Below are 25,466 nucleotides of genomic sequence, written 5' to 3'. Positions count from 1 at the left end.
CGCTCTGCAAGGGTTGCAGTCATTCCTTGCTTGTGTCAGGATGGCGAGTTACATGCAGTTGACGCCACGAAGAAAGAGTGCTATCGTTGCTTTACGTGAGAAAGGAAGTTCTTCCGATCATATTGCTTATAGAGTCTCTTGTAATCAGTCGACAGTGAGTCGATTTCTTTCCAAACTCAAGAATACTGGTTCTGCTGATAGGATAAAAGGAACCAGATGCAAACGAGTCTCTACGCTAAAACAGGACCGCGTTTTGAAGAGTTTATGCCTTAAAAACCGCAAACTTCTTCGTCTGAGCTGAAAAGAGAATGGGAAGAACATAAGGAGTGGTAGCAAGTGCAGTAACAGTCAGAAGACGCCTCTTCAAGAAGACGTCCTACGAAGAAGCCCCACACACACACAAAAAATGAAAAAGACCCGATTAATTTGGTGTAAGGAGCATGTCAATGGACCCCAGAAGAGTGGAAGTCATTTATTTTCTCGGATGAGAAGAAATTCAACCTGCATGGCCTGATGGGAGACAAACGATTCGCCGTAGACGTGGTGAAGAATGCCATCTAGACTGTATGGTGTCTACAGTGAAATTCCCTACCAGCGCAATGATATGGGAATGAATTTCGTATCGCGGAGAGGTCACCTGCAGTTTATAAAAGGTTCCGTAAATGCCAATGGATAAAGCTGGGTCTGTGTGACTAGAAAACAGAAACCAGCTGTAGTTGTGAAATGGAGAAAGGCAAGTTGCAAAGAGAGTAAGTCAAAGAGTTCCAAATGATTTATGGAGTTGGGAGAACGGTAGAGACAAAAGATGAATCTGACAGAATGAAGTAGAGAGATTTCAAGCCAGAGAAATGGATACCTGGGTTTATTGGAAGGCAAATTGCTGCCAGCCATTAGAGAACATTTCAACATGCCAAGTAACTGCATCTTTCAGGACGACTCTGCTCCTTGTCATTGGGCAAAAAGTGTAAATAAGCACTTGTGTAGTTACTTTAGCTTCATTTCTGCATTAGAGGTTCTACAGTAATGTGTTTACATTTGTTACAGGTGAAACAATGGATAAACTGAAGCAAACTGAGGGCTTCTGATAACATTTCAGCCATAATTGTCGTGTTTACAAAAACTATTGTATAAAGGTTGGAAATGATAATTTTGGAATTTTTTTGAGAGCACCTGTAAAATATTACTTAGCTTAAATGTTGCCTTAACTATTAATAAATATCTTGTGGGAAGGATATTTTAACGTTATTTATTTTCTTTTTATATATGTCTTATTATATTTTATCTCACTGAAGATTTTTCTTAGGTGCCTTCACACCTATGGTAACACTGATGACCCCAACTTTTTTTTCGTCGTTTGACCCTCCCACAAGACTCCCTACCAATCCCAGGAATTCAGCAAATCCTTCCCTCTTTTCTATTCGTTAAAAAAAAACGTACCATAACTATTTGCCCCGTGTGCAAAGAGTTATGGTACGGTTTGGAAATACCCTAGTATTTCCAAGAGGTTCTTCCACGTCCAATTTCGTTGGGCCTTTTTCTTGAAGAAAAAGTTCATGATGAACAAATTTTGTTCAACAGCAACTTCAATTAGTACACAGCCTCTATTATCTCTTTTTGCACAATATTCTGATTTACAGTCAGTTAGCCATGTTTATGCAAACCCATTAATTTGATATTTAAAAATTATCTCATTAAATTCTCGCTACTCAATCCCTAGTTGAGACCCTTCCAGTGATACACGATTTATTTTTGTAGTGTAAAACTGGATATCAATACCTTGAACATGCATACATTTATTATTCAAAAGCGAGTTTGATAATGTATAAGAGATTTTAATGCCCGTTCTATATCGATAAATGTTCTTTTTCTTATGCAAAATGTTGACTTATTTTATATACTAAAAGAACGTATCCCGTTTCGAAATAAGTCATCAAAATGCTAGCAAAGTTCCAGCCTTTCTAGCCTGATATTTTCATTATCGTCATGGATCGTACACTGTCGGAAATCCTAAATCATTAATGATAGTTTCCACATTATGCCACATGCATCTTTCTTTTTCTTGTATTTTTCTCTCTTATGTATATTTCTTTAAAATGAATAAACAAGCATTAATGAATAGTTATGAGTTGGTAACCTCTGACTTCACAGAAACGGAATCTTTCTCTTTCTCTTCATAATACATTCAAAATTTATAAACCTCCTCTTCTTCTTCGCAACTGATATCCATTTCAGTTAGAAACAAAAGGAGAAGAAAGAGACAGCTGTCTTTATATATCTTACTGCTTTTATATTCTGGAATTATCATTCATTCATTGCGTATGCATCCATTGAGATAATGGTGACCATTGTTCTCCAGCAATGGCTTTAGAATTCACAATAGACAATAAATGAATGCAGGCCGGCAAGGTCTTTTTTTAGAAAGAACAATTTCTATTTGCTTCTGAATTATTAACAACTAATTTTTCTTCATAAAAATGCAATTTCCAAAAAGTCTGTTTTCTCGCTTCTTTTACAAGTAGAAAAGTATATTAGAGTTATTAAGTCTTAAACTTTGTTATAAGGACATTTTTCAGGTTTTTCAGAATGCAAGTATCAGATATTTTTAAAGCTTCTTTCTTCCCAAATTAGCGGTTTCTAATCGATGAAACAAAAATTGATCTCACAATCTCAACATTTCAATTCTTTGGATAAAAATTAGCTGCACAGTGCAAACAATATTTCCTCTCAGTTTGTGTACCTCTATTTAGTTCGATCTTCGTCGTGCGCACTTAGTATCCAGTTAGATTTTCGCTCTAAAATATCATAAGACAACCTCCCTAATATCGCAGTGGTTGCCAACCTATTAAGCCTGAGATCTATGAAAAATTGGACGTACTTGCTGAATATACCAGAATTGTAATGAAATTAATGTCTGCTAATATTTAACATCTAAAATATAATAGGAACATTATGCAAATTTTTAGCCATTACGCCGACTACATTAGGATCGTTCAGCACAATGCAAAAATCTAATATGGCAAAAAATACCATTCAAAATATTGGTGAATATTTAAAAAATGAATTACATAACATTCTGGTCATATTATAGGTACTGAACGATCTCTCTGACAATGACTGATTAAACTCAAAAATCATATATTCTAGTTTTTCATTCTCATCTGTTACAACACACGTTGGGTTGTTTATAATTTGCTCTCGAGACAAATAAGGCCGTTCCCAGGAAACTAAGACCACGAAACGTCTGTATATTTTTAGATTGCGTGCGATTTATGGTCAGTTATCATGTTTGCGGAATTAACAAAACATAATTTCTATGAAAGAAAAGCCTGAAACTCATTCCCGAGACCGAATAACTCGGCCATCATGTGAAAAGCCAATAAAAGTTCGTTCCAATCGTATAGAGAAGTACACTGTATTTCCAGATTTCGACTACTTTTTTTTCACAACGTGTCAGGGATGTACTACAGTATCCGCTGTCCTACTCAGAGTATACAAAAGTTTATTCTAATTAGGCAAAAGTATATAACAATATGTGAAAAGTCATCATACAAAAAAAATCACCATTTACACCATATAAATGGTGTACATGTTGACTTTTCGCAAATATACTTGGTCTCAATTCTAATCTCAACGATGTCCATTTCCACTTGCAGTCTGCCAAACCCCATGTACTTTTTCTGACAGAAACTCAGTTATCGGTTGATTCAACTACTGCTCATCTCAGATTACAAAATTATTCGCTGTATGATTCTTTTCGCCTCAAAGGTGGTACTTGTGCATATGTCCGTTATGATATTCCCTGTCAGAGACTTGGCAATTTGGAATCTCCTCTCTTTGATCTTCTCTGGCTTAAAATCTCTCTACCTCATTGTGTCAAATTCATCTGTTGTCTCTACCGTTCTCCCAACTCCACTAATCACTTGGAGCTCGTTGACTTCCTCTCTTTGCAATTTGACTTTCTCCAGTCCAACTTTCCTAACAGTAAGGTAATTTTCCTTGGTGATTTCAATGTTCACAACTCCAGCTGGCTTCCGTTTTCTAGTCACATCGACCCAGCTGGTCGAGATGCTGAGGCTTTTGCAATTACTAATGATCTTGCACAGATTGTTCATTTACCTACAAGAATACCAGACAATCCTAATCATACAGCCAATACGCTTGATCTTTTTCTCACAAACAACCCTTCTAAGTACACGGTCGAAGTGAGAGGTCCTTTTGGCACTTCAGATCACAACTTGGTGATTGTCTCTTCTCCAATGGAACCTTTATCTCATGGCTATTCCCAACCTCGTGTTGTTTGGCATTACAAGAATGCAAAATGGGATGACCTGCGAGACTTCATTTCTTCTTTTCCTTGGTCGGATTACTATTTCAAAAGTTCTGATGTAAACGTTTGCTCAGATCGTGTCAGTGAAATTATTCTTGCAGGAATGGAATTCTTTATCCCACACTCCAATTTAAAATCTCGTCCTTTATATAAACCTTGGTTTTCCAATAAATTTCCTAAGGCTGTTCAAGAGAAGAATGTTGCATTTCGTAATTGGCTTCTTTCTAATTCTTTAGTGTTTCATTTTCTGCCTACACCAAAGCTCGCAACAATTGTAAAGCAGTTATTAACCAGCCCAAACTAGAGTTTGAATAGGTTAAGAGTAGAAAACTTGCTTCTTGCCCTAATGGTAGCCGAGCATTCTGGTCTCTTGCCAAAGCTATTGGCCGCAACTTTTGCCCATCTCTGCTCCCACCTCTGTTCAAACCAGATGGTTCTGTTGTCACTTCAGCCAAGGATAAAGCTGACCTGCTAGCATCCCATTTTTCTTTCAATTCATGCATTAACGATCTTGATAAAACACCTCCCACTATTCCCAACACGCTCCATTCAATGCCTCCTGTGGTCTTCCTTCAAAAGGATGTCAGAGGGATTTTGACGAATCTTGATGCTAAGAAAGCTCCAGGTCCCGATGGTATTTCTCCACTTGTTCTCAAAACCTGTGCTCCTGAACTTACTCCTATTCTTTGCCGCCTTTTTTCACTTTCTTATTCCAAAGGTGTTTTTCCTTCTGCTTGGAAATTTGTTCATATCCAGCCAAAAAGGGTGACAAATCCCTCCCATCCAATTATCGTCCCATTGCAATTACGTCTACTCTTTCTAAAGTAATGGAGAAATCAATGAACCGCCAAATTTTAAGCTAACTAGAAACCTTCCGTCTGATCAACGATCGCCAGTATGGATTCCGTCAGTGTCGATCCACTGGTGATATTGTGGCTTATGTTACCCATTTATGGACTAATTAAATGGAAAGGTTAGTAGTTGCCCTTGACATCTCAAAGGCTTTCGATCGTGTTTGGCATAAAGGTCTTCTAAACAAGCTTTCATCTTATGGTTTGCCAACTGTTTTTAGTAATTGGTTATACAGTTTTCTCTCTGATCGCTCACTGAGGGTGATGGTAGATGGCTCTCTGTCTTCTACCTTCTCCACTAATGCTGGTGTCCCCCAAGGTTCAGTTCTTTCCTCCACTCTTTTCCTCTTGTATATTAATGACCTTCTTCCATTGACTGGAAATCCTATCCATAGTTTTGCCGATGATAGTCCGTTGCATTCCACTTTCCATTTTGAGAAACCTTGTCCTGCTCAATCAGCTTCAACTTCTCGAAAATTTGCTACCAATTCCTTAAATGCCGATCTTCGGGTAATTCTCCAGTGGGACAAAGACAACTTAGTTGATTTCAACCCTTCTAAAACTCAGTCTTGTCTTATATCTCACAAAAAAGATTCTTCTGCACCTACGCTTATCTTTAGTGACACTCCGATTTCTAGGTAAGTTGATATATCTCTTTTGGGGATTACCCTGACTCTTCTAATCTCTCTTGGCCCAAGCACATTACAAATATTGCTTCTTCAGCATCTAAAAAACTTGGTTTTCTCTTTCGCTCTCGGCGTTACTTTTCTTCCAAATAGCTGCTCACTCTGCATAAATCGCAAATCTGCCCTGCCATGGAATATTATTCCCACATGTGGGATGGTGCCCCCAAAACCTCTCAGGCTTCTTAATTCCATTCAGAAGAAGGCAGTTAAGTTAATTAATGAGTCTCTGCACTCGCTGTCTCATCGACGTACTGTTTCTGCTGCATGCCTCTTCTACAGATACTTCCATGGGCACTGTTCTTCTGAATTAGCTTCTATAATTCCTGCTCTCCCTTTCAGAACAGTCCGAACACGTGCCGCCACCAGCCAACATCCATTTACTGTCCAACTTCAAACTCACAGAACCAACTTTTCATCTTCCTCGTTTATTCATTCAACTGCCGTTTTCTGGAACAACCTTCCTTCATACGTATTTCCTGAAAATTACAGTCTACAGAAGTTTAAGTCCAATGTCAACAAATATCTTCTTTCGTCTTCTCAACCTGCAACCCAATCACGGTAATAAGTACTATAGGTTCTAATACCTCTCGTGTTTGGGGTTTACATAAAAAAAAAAAAAAAATGAAGCGGAGAGCTACGCAATGGTAGTTTGCATCATCTATTTTCCCAGTATCTTAAAAAAAATAAACCAACTCATCTTAACCAACAGAAGTCCGTGAGAATCATCAAAGAAAAATTTATTTGAAAACATAATGAATGCATCATGACTGATTCCCTGCATCAATACACTTAAAGAATATGTTCACTGTCCTGCCGATACTCAGATGCAAATGCTTATATCCGTCAATAGTTCTGCCGAAAGGCGCCTTTGATCTTATTGGTTTACACCATACTAGTGTTCTGATTTGAAGGAAAGTATTGAAGTTTTTGTGTAAACATCACTAAAGCTAATAATATTCGTCGTCGATGCCAGCACTAAGCTGATATCGTTGTTTCAAATCCGGCCCCTCCATGCTGAATCGTGTACACTTTTCAATAGGCCTGACACGTGGAAACAGATAGATAGACTGTAGACTGCTTGTGCTGGTTAGGTGGTCTTTCTTATGTATACGCTCGAGATGGGACAGCTAATTATGCATTGGAAATGCAGAAATCTTCACATTTTATTTGAGCGCCTCTATATAGATGATAAGAAACACCGTTTATAGAACGACATGAAAAGACAAAACAATTTATGTGATCTCACCACGAAGAAAATAAAACAGAAAACGTTTAAATTACTTCAAGTAGGAAAAAATAGAAAGAGTTTAATGCATACATTGGTGTGCATTGTATGCATACAATGGGTGTTTGCTGTGTTAGGTATAAGAGAGATCTTCCTGGTTCATTTTACATGCAAAGATACGAAAGCTAAATTTTTCCCGAAATTCTACGTAAACTATCAGAATTGTATTCAGTGATGCTACTCACGTTATAATGGTCTTCGTTGAAATAAAATAATTGAGCGATTCTTGATGTATAGCGTATCCAACTATTTATTATTGAAAGCAGAGGTGTTGATTGTGCTTAGAAGCGTTCAGACTCTTGCAAGCCAGGAAATAAAACTTCATTAGCCAGAGAAAATTTCGCTTACTGTTGAGTGAACATCACATCATAGCATGCGGATGCCGGCGGTATTGAAGATTCGGAGGAATTCTTGGAGCGGATCAGAGCTGATAACATCTTAGCAACTCTCTAGAGAATCCTGAAAGCTTAGAACTTCCGTTAGCTTTATCAGTAAAGAAGAAACCCTTCTTGGAATCACCAAATAACACAAGGATTGTGTAGCAAAGAAAACACTGTCGGCATCTTGAAATGCGGCAATGTAAGATTGTAACGCAATTATGAAAGGGAAGTTAATTATGGTTAGGATTTCGTACAGCATTTAAAGTTTGTTAGTAATAAAGACAAAGAAGATTAGTCTGTCTGAGTATTACCAATACTTCCATCTTTAATTAGTTATTATTAAAATGTTATTTGATATTTCATGAAAAATTTCTAAACAGTCATCTTTATCTTTTATTTAACAAGGCTCCTCTTAATAATGCAGAAAGTAAATGAACCCTAGTCTAAGGCAGATAAATCAAATCAAATACTTGTTCATCACAGCAGCGATAACGTTTCATTATTAGGAACACAATAACACACCATCACAAGAGCGCAGCAGTGATTATCTGTGAAATAAAATGATGATTGAGCTAAAACTTTAAATCCCAAAAGGAAGAACAATTTTTAAAGTATTCTTCAACATTTGGAAATTTAACGAACTTTAATTTGAAAAGATTTCAAATAGTTATCCGAGGTACGAAATGAAGTCGCCAAAGGTATTTGTTATCTTTTTTCATTCTGTTCTTCTGTCTGTAAGACATCGCTCATTGTCTACACCTACTCCAAACAAAAAAAAATAATTTTAAAAATGAAGAACATAATAAAAATATACAAAGAAAGCATAAGGACTTAACTGATTCTAAACCCCCCCCCCCGGCACTGTGTGCCCGTTTTTGGTAGCTTTAACAAACAGCATTCTTGAATACCTTTGCTTGTTTGTGTTTGCAATAAAACTGAAGCTATTTCTGCCTGTGTTTCTGGATGAAAAATCTTATATCCCGAGGTGGAAAGCATGCTTTTCACTCCGGGTTAGGGACAATGGGAGGAAAGAAAGAAAAATTTGCCTCCTCTTGACCGCGTTCAAAACCAGAACTGCCTCGAGTTGCAGGCATCAAAGAATTAATCCAAACCACCATATTGACCTTGGAAACCTGAAACCTGTTTTAATACCCTAGGAAAATACCACACATTCTCTTCGTTGCCATCAAAGCTCTAAGATCTATTATTTTTCTTTCATGGAGATTTTAAACTTGAAAAATAGAAGTCTCAAAAATATAAGAAATAAAAGAAAACAAAACTGGCGACCAAGGCGAATGAAAGAGCGGCTGGAATGCATTTTGTCAAAAACTCTAACAAGGTGTAAACTGTGAGCTTAAGCATTGTCACAGTGAAAAAAAAAAATTAGCTGATGGCTTAAGATCTTACGGCTCACACCCAAACAGAAACGTTTAACCTTTTCATCCCATAACTGACCATAGAGCAGGCATGATTTACAAACATATATTATTGACGCTTTATGTTCTTAGCTACCTCTACGAAAATTCTAAACAATGCACAAGTAATACTAATTAATCGTACAAAAGTATTCAAATAATATAGATTTTGATTTTGATGTGCAATTCCTTTTTTTGCAAGGATTAATGGCTTGTCTGAAGTTATTTTTCTTTCATTCAGTAATATATCCAAACATCTATATTTCATCGCCAGTTATAATTTTTGTACAACGATGTCTTTTTGATCACTGCTTCAAAACCAGAAGTTTCTTTCCTTCACTTCCCTTGATTCAAAAATTCTGAAACCATCTTCGAAGAACCTTCATGTTCAGATGTCCATGAAAACAAGTCTGTTCCTTTATCGAAATTTAACTATTCAGCAGTTATATGCAAACCAAAATAAATGCCCATCTGAATGGAACGATAGTTCGCATCAATTTTCACCATCCTTAACAGTTGCTTCTGTGCTTCACCATCGGTATATTGCTAACTATCATTGATGAACTCTCAGGTAGTGTAGCAGTTAACGACGCAACTCTCTCAAACTGACGCATTACGTATTGAAAAGTTTCTTCCTTCGAAGTTCAGAAATACTCCCATGGAGAGAGGAATAAATTTTATGGTTCTTTTTCACAATGCTGCTGTATTTAGACGATCCTGGAACGATGGTTGCATGTAGTAGTCTCTCAAAACGTACAACGAGAATGTGCAGTTACAATAAACAGACCCCTCGTATCTTTAGCCGTATTAAATTAGGAGTTTTTTCTCCACCTTGGATATCATTTCCATTGACTAGTCACACATCTGAATCATCTACATTTACTGAACTGAGCGCAGTTTCAAAAGTATTCGGGAGGAATATAAAACATTTAACTGTAATTAAAAACCCCATGCATTTAATTAGGTCTGAGAAGTTTGCTTTAGTGCAGTTGTTTAAATTACTGTCGTTAAATCGGGTCCAGCGTAGTTCAATGTGAGATTTAAAATCGGCGTTGTGATATAACGATTAATATTAAAACAAGAATATCACAGAACTCTAAAACAATTAAAATGAAAATCTGATAGCGGATTTATTAATTTAACTGGGCATGAAGAGAGTTCTGAGAAGGCAGAAGACTTGTACGAGACTATAGGAAGAAGAGGAATGTCAGGTTTATGGAGTTTGAAAGTGCAAAAACGAAGCAAAACAAAGCTCCTTAAATCATTTGCCGCCAGTCCCCACTTTCTTATTGTTTCTGTTCTTAGATTCTCAGCAGGTGATGGCTTAATTTCCGATCCACGCAACATGCGTATTACAAATTAAAGCAATATTGTCGAAAAAGCTTTAAGCGATTATCATAGGTATGTTGTTAATGTAGCAAAAAATCCTCACGTCGACGGGATTCGAACTCGGGCCTTTTCCACTCTGTGTGGAGAGGATGCCGATTTTTACAACTGGGCTACCCACGACTGCCGTGTGTGGAAATTTTAGATAACGTTTGTGAAAACTGTCTTGGAAACTTGCGTTTCTTGTTTATATTAAGCTGCTTCTCATTCTAAAATCAAAACCTTAGAAACTCTTACAACGTCATGCGCTTTTGGAGCCAACACAATCAAATTCACACATATCCTCTTTTTTGTCAATTGAAAACGATTGAGAACGTCCTCTTCTAAATAACAAAGATACAAAGCATATAAATAAAGAATGAGAGGGCTATGTTTTATAACACTGGATTTCACTGTAGGAGTACCAAAATTCATGATATCATCAGTGTTTATGGTTCAACTTGGAATGCTGTGTTGAAATATGGAGACAGCCTCTGAAAAAATACATTGAGCTTCTTGAAAGGGTCCAAAGACGGGCAACTCGCATTGTGAGTTGCCCGTCTTTGGACAACTCGGCGTAGTTCAAGCTGACAGTTTGAATAAATTCAAGGGTTTCAAGGGTAACTGGATAGTTATCTATATGAGGGGGAAAGCATATAATTTGTATTTCCTGAACTACTTGTGTGTGAGTGTGCAGTAAATCCGAGGCACCGCCCTGAAACTACCTCTCAGACTTTTAAATTCCACTAAAAAGAGGGCGTTCGGTTAATTAATAACCCATCTCTAACGAAGTCTCTTCACTCTTTGGCTCATTAACGTTCTGTTTCTGCTGCATGCTTTTTTCTATAGACACTTCTATGGGCACTGTTCTTCTAAATTTGCTTCTATAATTTCAGTTCCCTCTTCCAAACCAGTCCGAACATGTTCCGCAACCAGTCAGCATCCTTTTACTGTCCAACTTCAAATTTACCGAACCAACTTTTCTTTTGCTGGACGGAAAACCAGCGTTTCCGGGAGAAAAACCTTGCCATCGTGCCCTGTGGGCGACTAACTCAGCCATGAAATGAAAAAAGCCCATGAATAGTTGCTTTCTTCGTTGACCCGATTAGAACTTGGGCATTTTCTACCCAGCTTGGGGAGGTATTAGGTATGTATTAGGTATGTTGAGGGTCTAACGGCTCCTGGGATTTCTCCCATCTCCGCGTATGTTCTCTGTATCGGTCAAGCCAGAGATTTAAAAGTGTGTGGGATATGTACTATGTAGTATGTTGTGCCCATTGTTCATCCGGCCTGTTAGCCGCCGGGCCCCTAGTGGGGCCCGACGTTACCAATACCAACCACGAGGAGGCCAGCCGGGTGTTACCAGTGATTGAAACAGTACTCTGGCAGGTCCTGCCACCTACTTTCCTGGGATTTCAGTGGCTAGGACCAAAATAAATAAAATATAAATTAGAAAAATAAATAGTCGCGAGGATGTTTTATTGCGTATTTCGGGTTTTGCTTTAGGAGCACTGTTTGGGGTTTTCCGCTGAAGGTCTTGATAAAGCCTGATTGGGTCGGGCAAGAATTTTGGTGTAGGGCTAATCGCTGTGTGAGATGACAGATTTGGGTGGGAAGACAAAGGCTGGGGGGTGAAATATGAAGCAGAGGGGTCGATAGGGAAGGTGACCCCCCGTTTTTCAGTGGGGCATGCCCATGCCTCACCAGAGGGAAATAGGGTTGGCGAGGGGGAGGGGAGTGTGTGTCTCTCTCCCCCACCAGGGATTAGGGTTTTAAAGAAATCTCGCAGGTGCGAGATTTGATAGCCAGATGGCACTCTAGTTCTGATGTCATTCCATTTTTCATAATTTTCAGGAACTTCGTTGTGGCGCGCTTGTATGAAGTCAGAGATGGTTGGCCGCAGGATTCTTGCTTTGGTCTCTCCCAGGTGGAGTAGCCCTGCGCAGGTCTCTTGAGTTTCAAATGGCGTCTATTTCTTCATGCTGAGATTTTATTCTTTTGCTCTTGCTTTGACTCTTCTGTGTCTCTCCTTTATTTTTACTTCGTCCATGACATTTGGTTTTTGATATATCTATTGGGTGTTATTATCCTCTAGAGGATCAGGTTGCATTGAGATAATTGTTTTCCTTTCTTGTGAATAATTGTATTGCGAAGTTAGTTAGTGCTGTGTACTCTTCCTGAGTGTCCAATAGTCGAGACTCTTGGTGAATTGGGTTATACTGAGAATTCTTACAATAAGTCTTGCTCTTATATCTTCATAGTGGTCGCAGTCATGCATGACGTGACATGGACATGGACAATGCATGACATGGACAATTCCTGTCTTCTGTTATGCCCATTGTGTTTAGTTTATCTCTGAACGGGCCGTGGCCTGTTAATAAGTAGGTAGTGTTGAGGCCCGGGTATATCCATGCTGGTGCTTTTGGGTACATTTTTGTTACAAGGGGAAGAAATTTGTGGGTTATTGCTCCTTTGGTAGTTTCATTCCACCTTGTCTGCCAAATGTGAGATAGGTGTGCATCAATTCGTTTTTTGCTCATGCTTCCAATCATTGGTAACATTGAGGGTTAAGCTGTTAGTTGTGATTGGTATTGCCTTTTTGTAATAATACATTAATCCAGTTCGTACTACCTCTAAGTCAAGGGGCAGTGCACCAGCAAAGACCTGAAGCGCTGCCGTACTAGTTGCATTGCTTGCCCTAGTGATGGTGAGTAGTATGTTCCTTTGTATTGTTTCTAATATTTTCCTATTTGTTACTGTGTTAGTCTTCGTCATCCATATAGGTGAGCCGTAGATAATTGTTTGGGGAGGATGATAATTATAACGCCTGTGTTACACGTGTGAACTACATTATCATCAAGGAAAGCGTGATCGAACAAACAGAAAAAGAATACTCGCTGAGAGTCAACCATAAGTCAGGCACATCATAATCAAAAATGGGCAAGCGCCGGTAAGACCTAATGATGACAACATCGCTGAAAGTCGTTAACTACTGAGGTCGTCCAAGTAATAGTAATAGAATTTGCCATAAAACAGAGCAAGGAAACCATAGGCTTTGCTGCACTTGCAAAAATAAAACAAAAAAAATAAGCAGATAAGAAAATACAAATTCTATACTTCCCTCCTCATACAGGTAACTATCCAGTTGACCTTCGAATTTGTTCAAACTGCCTCAACGACCTGCGAGGGCAACTTATTCCAGAAATTAACGATTCGCTCTCAACCCTGTAATTTGAATTCATGACCCCTAGTTCTAGAATACTTTATAACAGTTAAAATTACTTTCTTACATTTTACTTATCGCACTCAGACCTTAGAAACCTCAATCAGGTCACCTCTGAAGTGCCTAGTTTTCAAGCTCTGTAGACCACATAATCGCAGTCTTTTCTCCTAGAGTGGACCTTTCGCCGCCCTCACCATTCCAGGTGCTCGTCATTGGACCCTTTCAAGGATCTATCCTTGAATAGGCTTTCCTGGAGCCTATTCAAAATCATACCAAAGGCGAGTTGCACTGATCATTAAAGACTCTACCATTCTTGACGTCATCTGCAATTTGACATTAAGCTTTATATTCTCTTCGTCTACGTCATTTATGGAAATTAAAAACAACAGTAGTCCAAGAAACGATCCTTGAGGGGCCACAAATAAACTATGTCGAAAAATCCAAATAAAGTATGTTGAAATTGTTCCCAACAAGCAGTTTATGAATAACTGTGTCAAAATCCTCTACTAAATTAAGTTGATCATTATTTTACCTTAAAAAACCATGTTGTGTGGCCTTCAGAATGCCACATCTATCTAAATATTCCTGGATTGCACAGTTAATCATTGCCTCTAAAATTTTTCCTACCACTGAAGTTAGACTAACCAGTCTGTAGTTACTTCACTCTTTGAACTGCCTTCATGTATCGTCAGATACATCTGCCCTCATAAAGCTCAATACACTTCCTGGCTACCCTCAAAACTACCGGATATATGCCATCAACTCCGGTAGCCTTGCTTTTAAGCCCAAAAGTTTTTCTAATAAACAATAATCTATAATTACAAACTATAATTACAAAATCTATTTTCATACGGCTCCACCTCACCGCACGGCCTCTTCTGATTCAGGGTGTTTCTTTAGTAAAGACCCAAGTACCTATTCAATTCATCGCAACCTCACATGGGTTATTTAAGGATTTTCCAACCCAGTGCATAAGGATCCAATGTGATTACCTTTCTTTTTCTTTGTATTCGCATACATGAAAAATTCCTTTTCCTCATTCTTTGCTCTCTCCTACGCAGCCTTGGCCTCCCTGACCTTATTATTACTGCTATTACAGATCAAATTGCACCTGTTATAACTTCCGTACTTTTCATCGCCCTGTAACTATCCCGTGCCATCTTCCTCCGCTGTAATTTACCGGCCGGCACCCCATACATCGGCATCCTCCACCTGCAATATTTTTTATTGGTATGTATGCGTTCATGGCTTCTGTGATTTTTGTTTAAATGTATTCCATAACTGAAACGTATTCGCTCTCTCGCTGCAATCCGCCCAATTCATAGATGCCATCACCTAAAAGTATCATCTTCTGAACTTAAAACCCATGCCTTTACCTTTAACTCGTGCAACATCTTTCTTCATCGTCCAACTAACGATTGCATAATCACTTCCTGACAATGGTTCCTGTTGTTGTTGGGTTGAAAGAGTTGAAATTTAACGACACAGGCTGCTAGTACCATATTGTGTCTTTTTAATGGTTAATAGGAAATACTACCTTTATTGTAATACCCGTTATATTTTGTGGTATATTTCTATGTTATTTAGGAAGGTAAACAGTTCTTCCTTATTAGGGTCATCTCCAAGAATCCCGCAATAATGTTATGATGAATGATTAAAAGCTACTTGAGTGGATATTGTGAAGGTGAGACAGTCCATTAATAAATGACGAATAGTCAGTTGCACATGACATGTTGTGCATTGAGGAACGGAATTCATTAATAAATAGAGGTGTGTGAGGCGAGTATGCCCAATCCTTAGCCTTCCTAGAATTACTTCTTCTCGTCTGCATTTCCAAAAGCTGGAGAGTCACACCTTTAGTTCTGGTTTTATTCGGTAAAGTTTGTTCCCTGGATAACCCTCCAGATTATTGACCAGCTATTGTAACATGCTTTACGGATGATTTTTTGAATCGGTATATGGAACAAGTCTTTAAAATAGAAGTACAAGCAGTTCTCGCCTTACAAGTTCCCCAGTTTACCCAAGTATCAAGTTTCAAGAAAATCGAAAACATGAACATTAATTGCAAAAATATGAATGTTAAACATTCATAAATACCGCATTTCAAACCACGTGCGTAGCTATACAATACAGTTTACCCCGCTTTACGATATTAATCAGTTCCAGAGTATCGTTAAACCATCGTATTGTTAAAATATCGTAATGTGAACCCAATAACACATTGTTTGTTTTTTTTTTTTGGTAATTCGTTTCAAGATCTCGGAAGTTCAAATTTTCGCTGTTATTTGGTATTTTTTGGAGCATTAGCAACTAAGGCCATATTGCTCCGGGGATATGCGGTAGTCATTCCCTGCCCCTTCCGCATCCTCCGTATTTGGTGGACACGGGCTCGAACCCCCGGTCTATTCAAGAAGCATGTGCTACGCACTGCTATTCCAGCCCACCTGGCTACGGAAGTTCAAATTTTCGCTGTATAACTAAGCTATTTATCTCTCTAAAATGTCATTCTTAAGGTCACGAGCGTGACCTTAAGGTCATATAAAGGGTCGTGAACGTGGATTGTAAATTGTATAGTTACCAATTCAAATCATTAAAATGCACTACACTTTTATCATATAAGAATCATATATCCTTATAAGAATCAATTTTAAACGCCTTTGTGATATTTTTCTAAGGCATATTTGTGGAAGTCACGACCATAAAACAATAAAAACAATTTGCACTTTTCGGTTTATTGGGCTTTTCTGTTACTGCATGTAATTATAAACGGGTAGTACACCCGATGTTATTGCATTTGCGAAAATACCGATTGCTGGAATTGTGTTTTTAAGTTATTATGGTGAATTTGTTTCCCCTTTACTGAAATCTTCAATCGTATAAAAAACAAATACATTTTCTGAATCTTCTCTTCCTATTTTTTTTTTTTTTTTTAAGCTTCGTAAACTTGTTACTCCACGCGAATCGTGTTAGTTGCAATTTGTGTGTGCCGTTAAAAAATGCTTATGAAATCGTGAAATTTATAATTAAAATAGAAGATTATCTTGGAAACAAACGCCTCTTGAAACATTTCTGAAGACGACTCCTCCTTGCGCAACAAACCAACGAGTGCCGAGCCAATAATGAGTGATCAACGAGTGTGCATTTAGTCTATGATAACGATGAATAAACATTCTTTAACTTTAACATTTTAAGTCATAAATAATTTCTCTATTATTATAATTTGCTTGAATTTACAGGCTACGTTTTCATTTCTTTCCATAAATCAATCATTGTAACATAAACTAATTAGCTAACTAATTTCATTGTTCAGAACTTAACCCCTAATTTTAACCTTGTCTATGGGAAATAAATTCCCGCTTTACTAGTTTTCGCTTTACGCGCTAGGAACGAATTAACTCGTAAAGTCGAGAATTACCTGTATTTGTCCCCCCCCCCCCACCGGCAAGATCTGCTTTTTCATTTCCTGCTATCCCAGAATGATCTGGGATCCACCAGAATGTCACAGTTTGGTTTGACTGATTAAATGCAAGTAACAAGTAATCTAGAATGGTTCCTGTACTTTTAAGCTCTGTGATGTAATCCGATTCGTTAGTAATGAGGGAAGAATATTCTCACCCCTAGTACTTTCTCTACTGTATTTAAAAAAAAAAAAAATTCCACATGGCGAATTTCCAATTATTCCAATCAATCTGGGGCAGATTAAACTCACCCATAATGACATTCACGTTTGCTTGCCCTTTCCATCTGCATGCAAAAACTGTCATATTCTACAATTTTCCGTTCTGTAGATTACCCCCACTCTCATTATATCTTTGCTTCCAACTAACTTACACCACACAGATTCTGTGCTGGCAGACAAACTTCAGACTCAGCAAAAGCTCTTCTCGCGCTCAGGCTGCTTTTCATAATAACAATGAATTCTCTACGCCTTCTATCTTCCCCATTTTTCTTAAATACGTTATACAACTCATCCCCCAATTTCCGGGTGGCACCACGTTTCTCTTAGCCCTATTATATTGGCATTAGTTGTTCTAACCAGGCGTTCAATTTCAGTCATTTTATTGAAAATACTCCTGACATTGTTATTGTAGACACAGTTAAGACAAAGTAATCTTCTATAGTTTACTACCGATACACCCCTTGGTTAAAAGCCCCTGAATAATAAATCACTTGTTGAAGCTAACCAAAAAGTTTAAATCAAAATACATTTCTTTCATCGCGTGTTTTTTTTTTTTTTTTTTTTTTTTTAATATCATATTTGAATGCCTGCCCAAATTTGAGCTAAATCGATTTATACGCATGGATGGATCTGCGTCCCATATACTAGATTCCCAATTAGGCCCATTGTGTAAACCATGAAAATGTATTTGTGTGCATTCAATGATCAGTTTATCTGCCATAAAAAATAAACTTTAAAATAATACATTTTTTTCCAAACATCTTCATTAATAGCATTTTTAATTCGTTTGTACATAACTTTTATAAAAGTCATATTTCTATAAACCAAGTACAATCAAGGCTCAATATGTCCTATGTCTAAATCTGACTTAAAATTTCTTAAGATTTGCCTCTATCTTTCTCCATAGGATTGCTTCTCTTCTAAACTCTCCAAACTCGACCCATTATTCTTGTTTACACACGGTTCGAAATTTAAAATGATTAAAACTTACACTACATTAAATTCCAATAAATGTATTCAATTCTCTAAGCCCATGAATGACTGACTATACATCCCCGGGACTATAGCTGAAGGCCCACAACCCGACCCCAGATCTATACAATACACCACGCAACCTGCTGAAACCTTAGAAATGAAAATCAAGAACAACGCAATTAACATAAGACCTTGTCTCATATCGGATTCGTAGACTTTTTCGCGTATGCGGATTAGTCAGTAAACTCTTAGTAATAAACAGCGTGGGGATAGTTCACATTTGACTCCTACCTGTGATCACGACATGTCGAAAAGTTTTGTCCTTTTGGGAAGGAAAACAATTTTAAAGTATATTTAATATCGTATATTAGTATATTCGTGAATTTTAACGGCGTTTATTTTTAAAAAAACTTTTGACATAATGTTTTCAATTTATCGAGGTTGCATGGTGTATTTGGATAGATCTGGGGTCGGGTTGGGGCATTCAGCTATGGTCCCGGGGATATCTAGTCATTCATCGGCTTAGATAACTGAAACCATTTAGTCGGTTTTAATGTAATGTATATTTTAATCATTTTAAATTTCGAAATGTGTGTAAACAAGAATAAGGGGTCGAGTTCAGAGAGTTTAGAAGAGAAGCAATCCTATGGAGAAAGATAAAAGAGGTTACTTAGTCATATTTAAAAAAAAAAAATAAGTAGGAAATAAAAATAGTTAGAGCTCAATATTTAGCTTTCAGCTGTTCTACTGATAGTGCAATTTACTGTCCAGGACAGTAAACTGCACTATCTGAGGTTTATTTACTTTGATTAACAATATTAATTATACAGATATATGTACAACAGGAAATAACAAATTTTAATATAGTATTTTAATATGTACAACCAACAGGAAATAACAAATAAATATGCTACTTTAATGTGGTTATTTATTTTTATTTTTTTATGCTATGGCTTCTGGATTTGTAAAATGATAAGGTAGCCTCAGTCCATTTCAAGTTTTTAATTTTATATGCATTTCCGCTGGGCACGGCGAACGTGTCATGTTTTTCCAGATTCCATGTTGATTTATATATTTGGACTTCTAGTAGCCCTTCCACAACAATAAATATCACATCACATGAAATAACCATCATGGGCTTTTCTTGAAAGGGGCGAATTTTTAAGAAACCTACACAGACTTCAGGCAGAATATAAGACTTGGCAATGCACACAGGATCATCTTGAGTGGCTGGCATTCGCGAATACCCATTCCAAGTCAGTGATCTGAATTTCCGTGACACATATGCACTTAGCTCTGTTTTACCATCTGCTGACATAACCATACTTTCTTTGAAGTCGTCTACATTATTACTTTTACCTGTTTTTGTATGAGATGCAGTCTCAACTTCCACTGCTCTGTCCTGTATGACATTCTTTGAGTCAATCACATAATTATGATGTTCACTGGATTTCTTTTCTAGAATCTTTCCTTTCAAGGTTTTTTTCTTCTTCTTATATATTTTTCTGTTTACTATTTTTTTCGGTTCTTCATAGCCTTTAATAATTCCATCAAATTCGAATAATGATCCTGGTATCGGTTTATACCTAATGCGTTCGTTCCTCCAGAACTCCAAAGGTCGCACACGAACTCGGGAAGAACGACGTAATTCAGTGAATGTTCCGTATCCTGGGTTCTTCGATAAAGCCTGTACACTGGACCTCTTCATACTTCAGTGTCTCTTTTGATTTTTTCTTCAAAAACTGGTATATAAAATCTCAGATTTAAGATATTTCTTTCCTTCAATTAGACATCAGCCAGAAGAAAAAAAAAATGTAGCAGTCCTAAATAAAATAAAAAAAAAAAAAAAAAAACAGAACACTAAGTCAATGTTGGCTTCGCTATTTAGGGATGAACTAAATAGATATACAAATTTCTCACAAAAATCCATTTTAAAAAATGTAAAAATTTAGTGAAAGATTATTTTATTTTTCTTTCAGCTTTCACCCATGAGAAAATTGTTGAAGATCACTATTCTCGCGTAATTCGTGTCTCTAATAGCGAAGTAGTCAAAGTAATTAGTGATTGAAATTATTCTTTTAGACAACAAGCCACCAGTGAGGTATGAACTAACGACCTCTGGTTTACGAAACCGGTGCTGGGAGGGATAAAACCAAGCTACTCCTCACGTTAGACCAACTGACTCGGCTACGAGCTGAAAAAAAGTTCATAAGAACTTCTTCAGTACTTGAAGGGAAGTTTGCCCTCAACTTCCACTGGTTATGGGGAATCAAGTCCAGACCATTTACGCCAGGTATGAGAAATTCATATACAGAAGGTAATTTAAAATTCCAAAGTTAATTACATACAGGGTAGATGCCTTCGAAGGACTGAAATGAAAAGTGTACTCCCCCAGAAGAACTCGGGTATTTTGAAAAAGTAATGTAATCAAATCAGAATACTTTTGTAATCTGATTCTGATTAAATAACCTATATTTAAAGGAGGCAAAGTTTAATGGGACTAGCAGGACTACATTCAAAGGGAGATAAATAGTAGCCATTACAATAACAGGAAAGCAACCATACCTCGCCAATTATTAGAAAGAACGATTTATATTTGAAGATTATAATATTCTTAACTATAAAAGAAAAACGAATATAACATACAGCAAAAATTGTTCCAAAGAATTAAAATTGTTCCAAACAGTTAAATCGCGTAGTCAGGAATTTTTAAAGGACATTTCGTTAAAATAAATTCTATCTGAGATGAAGCAATAACTGCTTTATGGAGAATAATAACATAAAGAAGAAAAGATGAAAGGATTACTGAGGTCTTTTTAAAATTCCTTCATCTGATTAGTATAACCTATATGAAAAAAATTTGTTAGAGGAAACAAAAAAGTCAATTAAAGGATTTAGAAAGTGAAAGCACTAGGATCAGATGAAAGACGAAATCCTAACCAAATTAAAGTGAGGGGAAGTTCAAGGTGTTCATAGGATAACAACGAGAACTGGGCTGGCTAACAGAATCAAGGTACACTGATTGGAAAGCAGTTGTGTAGAAAGAATCCCGAAGATTTAAAAATTTTGGGTTACAGGACAGAAGGATAAATTATATAAGCTATTCAATGCAAGATTTTATCTATTTTTTGACTTTTATTAAATATAAATATAAAGTGAGATACAAACAAGATGTTTTAAGGCAGAGGAAAACAAAACTGAACAATAAAAAAAATCGGTCAACTACTGAGTGTCGGACACTCGGGATGAAGGGTCCGTAGTCACGAATGTTTCTTTAGTGTAGTAGCTCAAACAGAGAGCTTTAACAGGTAACTGAAAAAAAGTTTCTAGTATCCCGGTTTGGCCGGGATACTGAGGAGCTAACGAAACCGTTGTCTATTTAAGTCTTTCCAGTTGTTCCGAATGACAAGGGTGGGAGAAGCGACTGACAGGTGAGGGCGTGCAGGGCTCCGCACAGGCTCCTCTACACCACCCCCGCCTCAACACTGACTCTCTGAGTACCTCCTTGCCGGGACAGCTCCAGCTTTTAAAATTGTTAAAAAATACTTCTCGCGAAATTTATAAATGACCTTTATAGAATTATTAACTAACTATTTAGCAACCTTCTTGTCACCAAAAGTAGAGTTACTTAGTACAAAGAAGCGCGCTATCGAAGTGCAATAATTTTTTTTTTTTTTTTATTTTAACACAAAAAGTAAATGATAGATTTCAAACGGAATAGTTTTCCCTTGATAAGCATCGAATAACGCACAATTAATGTGATTTTTTAAATTTTTATCTCCATTAGCGAAGGAAATAGAGGGGGGGGGGGGGACACTAATATTATCACATTTTCTCGTCTGGCGCCGCCATTTTTAATTTAAAATGTTTTAAACTTACTCGTTGAGCTGTTTCCAACGGTGTATAATAAGCTATAGGTTGTTGACAACATTTTTTATCGAGGCATATGATGCAAGAAAGCAAGCTTATACAGTATCAGCAAAAAAAAAAAAAAAAAACTTCCCATTTCACCCATCCGTTTGGAGTGACCAACGGGTCACTCCAAATGTTTGTCTAGTTCACCCTTAAATTTATTTACGCTATCAAACTTCCACAACAACAGATGGAAGTCTGTTCCAGAAATCAACTACCCGCTATCTAAAGGCAAACACGTCCTCACATCTATTCTACAACTGTCTTCCCTCAATTTGAATCTATGCCCCCTCAGGTTCTTATTCTGAGCAAGCGGAAGTATCCCGTCAGCATTGAGCCTGCTCAAACCATTAAAGGCCTCATACACCTCAATCAGATCATCTCGCAGGTCCCTAGTCTCCAGATGCAGCAACTTGCACTCTTTAAGCCTTTCTTCGTAAGAGCACCCCTTTGTTCCTCTCACCAATCCTGTTGCCCTTCTCTGTACACAGTACTCAAGATGTGGCCTGACCATTGCCTTATACAAAGGGATAATCATCTCCTTGTGTCTGCTAGCAAAATTCCTACATATCATTGACAAAACTCCATGACCTGCTCTGGCAGCCCATCTGTGCTGCTTAGAGAACTTCATATCTGACCGCACAATTACCTCGAAGTCTTTTTCATTCTCTACCTCCCTGAGGGTAGAGAATGAAATTTCTCTTGGGTTACTGCTACTCATATGGAGTACTTTGCATTTTCCAAGTACTCCATATGAATTAAACTTCATTTGCCACTCCTCAGCCCATCTGCCAAACTTTTCTAGATCCTGTTGCAGTAGCATACTGTCTTCACTGTCATTATCAACTCTGCTTTGTATCACCTGCAAACTTGGACATTAAGCCTGATATCTTCATCGATAAATACAAGACAATAATGGGCCCAGCACGGAACCCTGGGGGCCTTCGCTAATAACATTAGTTCACGTAGAGCAGCGCCCATTTATTACCACTCTCTGCCGTCTTCTACTCAACCATCCCTTTATCCATTCCAGTAACTTACCCTTAATGCTATACCGCTCCAGTTTGTACAGTATTCCAAGTGCAACAGTATCAAAGTTAAGTTTTCCTGAAATCCAAGTATATCGATATCAAAATTATTTTTTGCATCCAGTTCCTTTGTCACCACATCGTAGAATCCAATCAAACTGGTCAGAAAAGACTTCCCCTTAACAAACCCTGCTATGTCTGAACTATTACTGCTGTCTTGTCTAGGTGATCCTTTATCACCGCTTTAGCCAGTGATTCCATTATTTTCCCGGAACATAAGTTAAATTAACTGGTATGTAATTACTTCTGTCACCCTTTGAATCCCCTTAGTGAATTTTCGATACATTTGCTCATCTCCAATCCATGGGGACCTCACCTGACTCTACGAATTCTCTCATAATTATGGCTAAGGGTTTGCTTACTTTCCTTGCTGCCTCCTTCATTACAAATGAATAGACTCCATCTGCCCCAGGTGACTTTTATATGTTTAACTTCAACAATTTCTTCTCCACTTTGCCCTCAGTTATCTGATTTGATTTTGATTTTACTGGCGCAAAAACTACTACGGTTATACTGCGCCACTCTCAGTTATCACAAAATCACTTAGCTCCCTGTTAGAGTTTGATAACCTTCTGGTACTCCCCTCATTGTATAACTCATGTGTGAATGTAGATGCAAATACTCATTCAGTTTCTCAGCTACTTGAGCAAGATCATCAAAAGTCAATCCATCTACACTGTGCTGCCACTTTATTAGGTAAACCTAACTAGTAGCGTGTTGAGCCTACAAAGCAGCTTGAATTCGTCTAGACATGGATCGAAAAAGATGCTGAAAACGTTGTGCAGGAATTGAGTACCATGCAGATAGTGTGTTACGCAGTTCCTTGAGATTCGACGGAGGTACCTGCAGCGAACAGCCCTTTCCAGCTCATCCCAAGGATGTTCAATAGGATTGAGATCCATGGACTGAGCGGGCCACTGCAGCAAAGAAAAGTCATTGTCATATTCCTGGAACCAATCCAGTGATTCGGGCTTTGTGCACCAGCGCATTATCCTGCTCGAAGTAAACTGACTGAGGATAAACTGTCAACGCGAACGGATGCACTTGGTCAGCAACGATGTTTAGGTACGATGTGGCATTCAGACGTGAATCTATGGGTATCAATGGACCCAACGTGTACCAAGAAAACATTCCACACACCATAAAATTGCACCCACCACCTTGCATAGTCGTCGTTAGACATGACGGGTCCATGGAGTCATGTTTTTTTCGCCAAATTCTGAACCTTCCATCAACATGATGCACCACGAACTTCGACTCGTCAGACCAAGCAACTGTTTTCCAATCCTCGATAGTCCAGTGCTGGTGTTGCTGTACCCACAGGAGGCGTGCTCTTTTGTTTTTCATTGATAACCAAGGTACGCGATGTGGCCGTTTGCTGTTGTAGCCCATTCGCGACAAAGTGCGACTAGTTGTCCGTCGCGATATTTTGTTCTGCGCACAAGGTTGTATTCTGACGTGATGTGCGACATTGTGGCCCATCTGTTTGCTTGCACAATTCTAGCCATCCTCCTCTGACCTCTCTCATCAACAAGAGATTTTCTTCCACAGCAGTACCGTTGAGAGGATGTTTTCTGTTCGTTGCACCATTCTCGATACACCCTTGAAACTGTGGAGAACTGCCGTTTCAGAGATGCTTTGTCCAGCACGTGTTGCACCTACTACCATGCCACGTTCGAAGTCTGTTAGATCACTCCTTTTCTTGCTACGGTTTGTACGCTTAATTGATACTAGAAAGGGCGTTCTGCTGCATTTATATCCACAACTGTGGTCATGTGACTTGCAACGTTGTGGGACAGACCATTTGTGTGCACAGCAGGAGTGTACCTAATAAAGTGGCAGCACAGTATATGTTAAGTGGACAAATCTGATTCTTCCCCTTACTTCTAGAGTTTACATAAGTAAAGAACCCTTTGCTGTTTTTCTTTGCCTACTTTGCTAGATTTCTCATAATCAGCCTTCGTCTGCCTAACCTCCTGTGTGATTACAGACCGATTACTTCGTTAGACTACGGACCCTAAAAAATCAGGCAAGAAAAAAACAAAAATCAATCGCTAAAATCCACTTTTAAAAATTATCATTCAAAGTAGTCTTTAAAAAAAAATTTTAAAACTTTCTAAATGTCGCTTTCATCTTTTATTTATGCCATTATTATTATTGTTATCGATAAAATCGGGTCCTTGATTTTTTTTTTTCCATTAGTAAACAAACAGCATAGTTTACAGAGAAAACATTTTTTGTTAGGCAAAGCTGCGTATAGTTTCTTTCCTGTGTTTTGAT

At 37.9% G+C, this 25,466-nt stretch overlaps 1 protein-coding gene across 1 annotated transcript; it reads right to left on the bottom strand.

Moving 5' to 3' along the window:
- Window positions 1-19,120: 19,120 nt before the first annotated feature.
- LOC150091106 (centromere protein C-like) lies at window positions 19,121-19,894 on the bottom strand. The gene has a single exon (XM_090384000.1). It carries the CDS (start codon window positions 19,892-19,894, stop codon window positions 19,121-19,123), a length of 774 nt encoding a protein of 257 aa, XP_090240126.1.
- Window positions 19,895-25,466: the final 5,572 nt, after the last annotated feature.

This window comes from Mastigoproctus giganteus, chromosome 1 (genome assembly GCF_048544385.1).
Source record: "Mastigoproctus giganteus isolate SK-2022 chromosome 1, ASM4854438v1, whole genome shotgun sequence".
Taxonomy (NCBI): Eukaryota; Metazoa; Arthropoda; class Arachnida; order Uropygi; family Thelyphonidae; genus Mastigoproctus; species Mastigoproctus giganteus.
The sequence above is the reverse complement of the archived record's forward strand: the minus strand, read 5'-3'. Positions and strand labels throughout refer to the sequence as shown.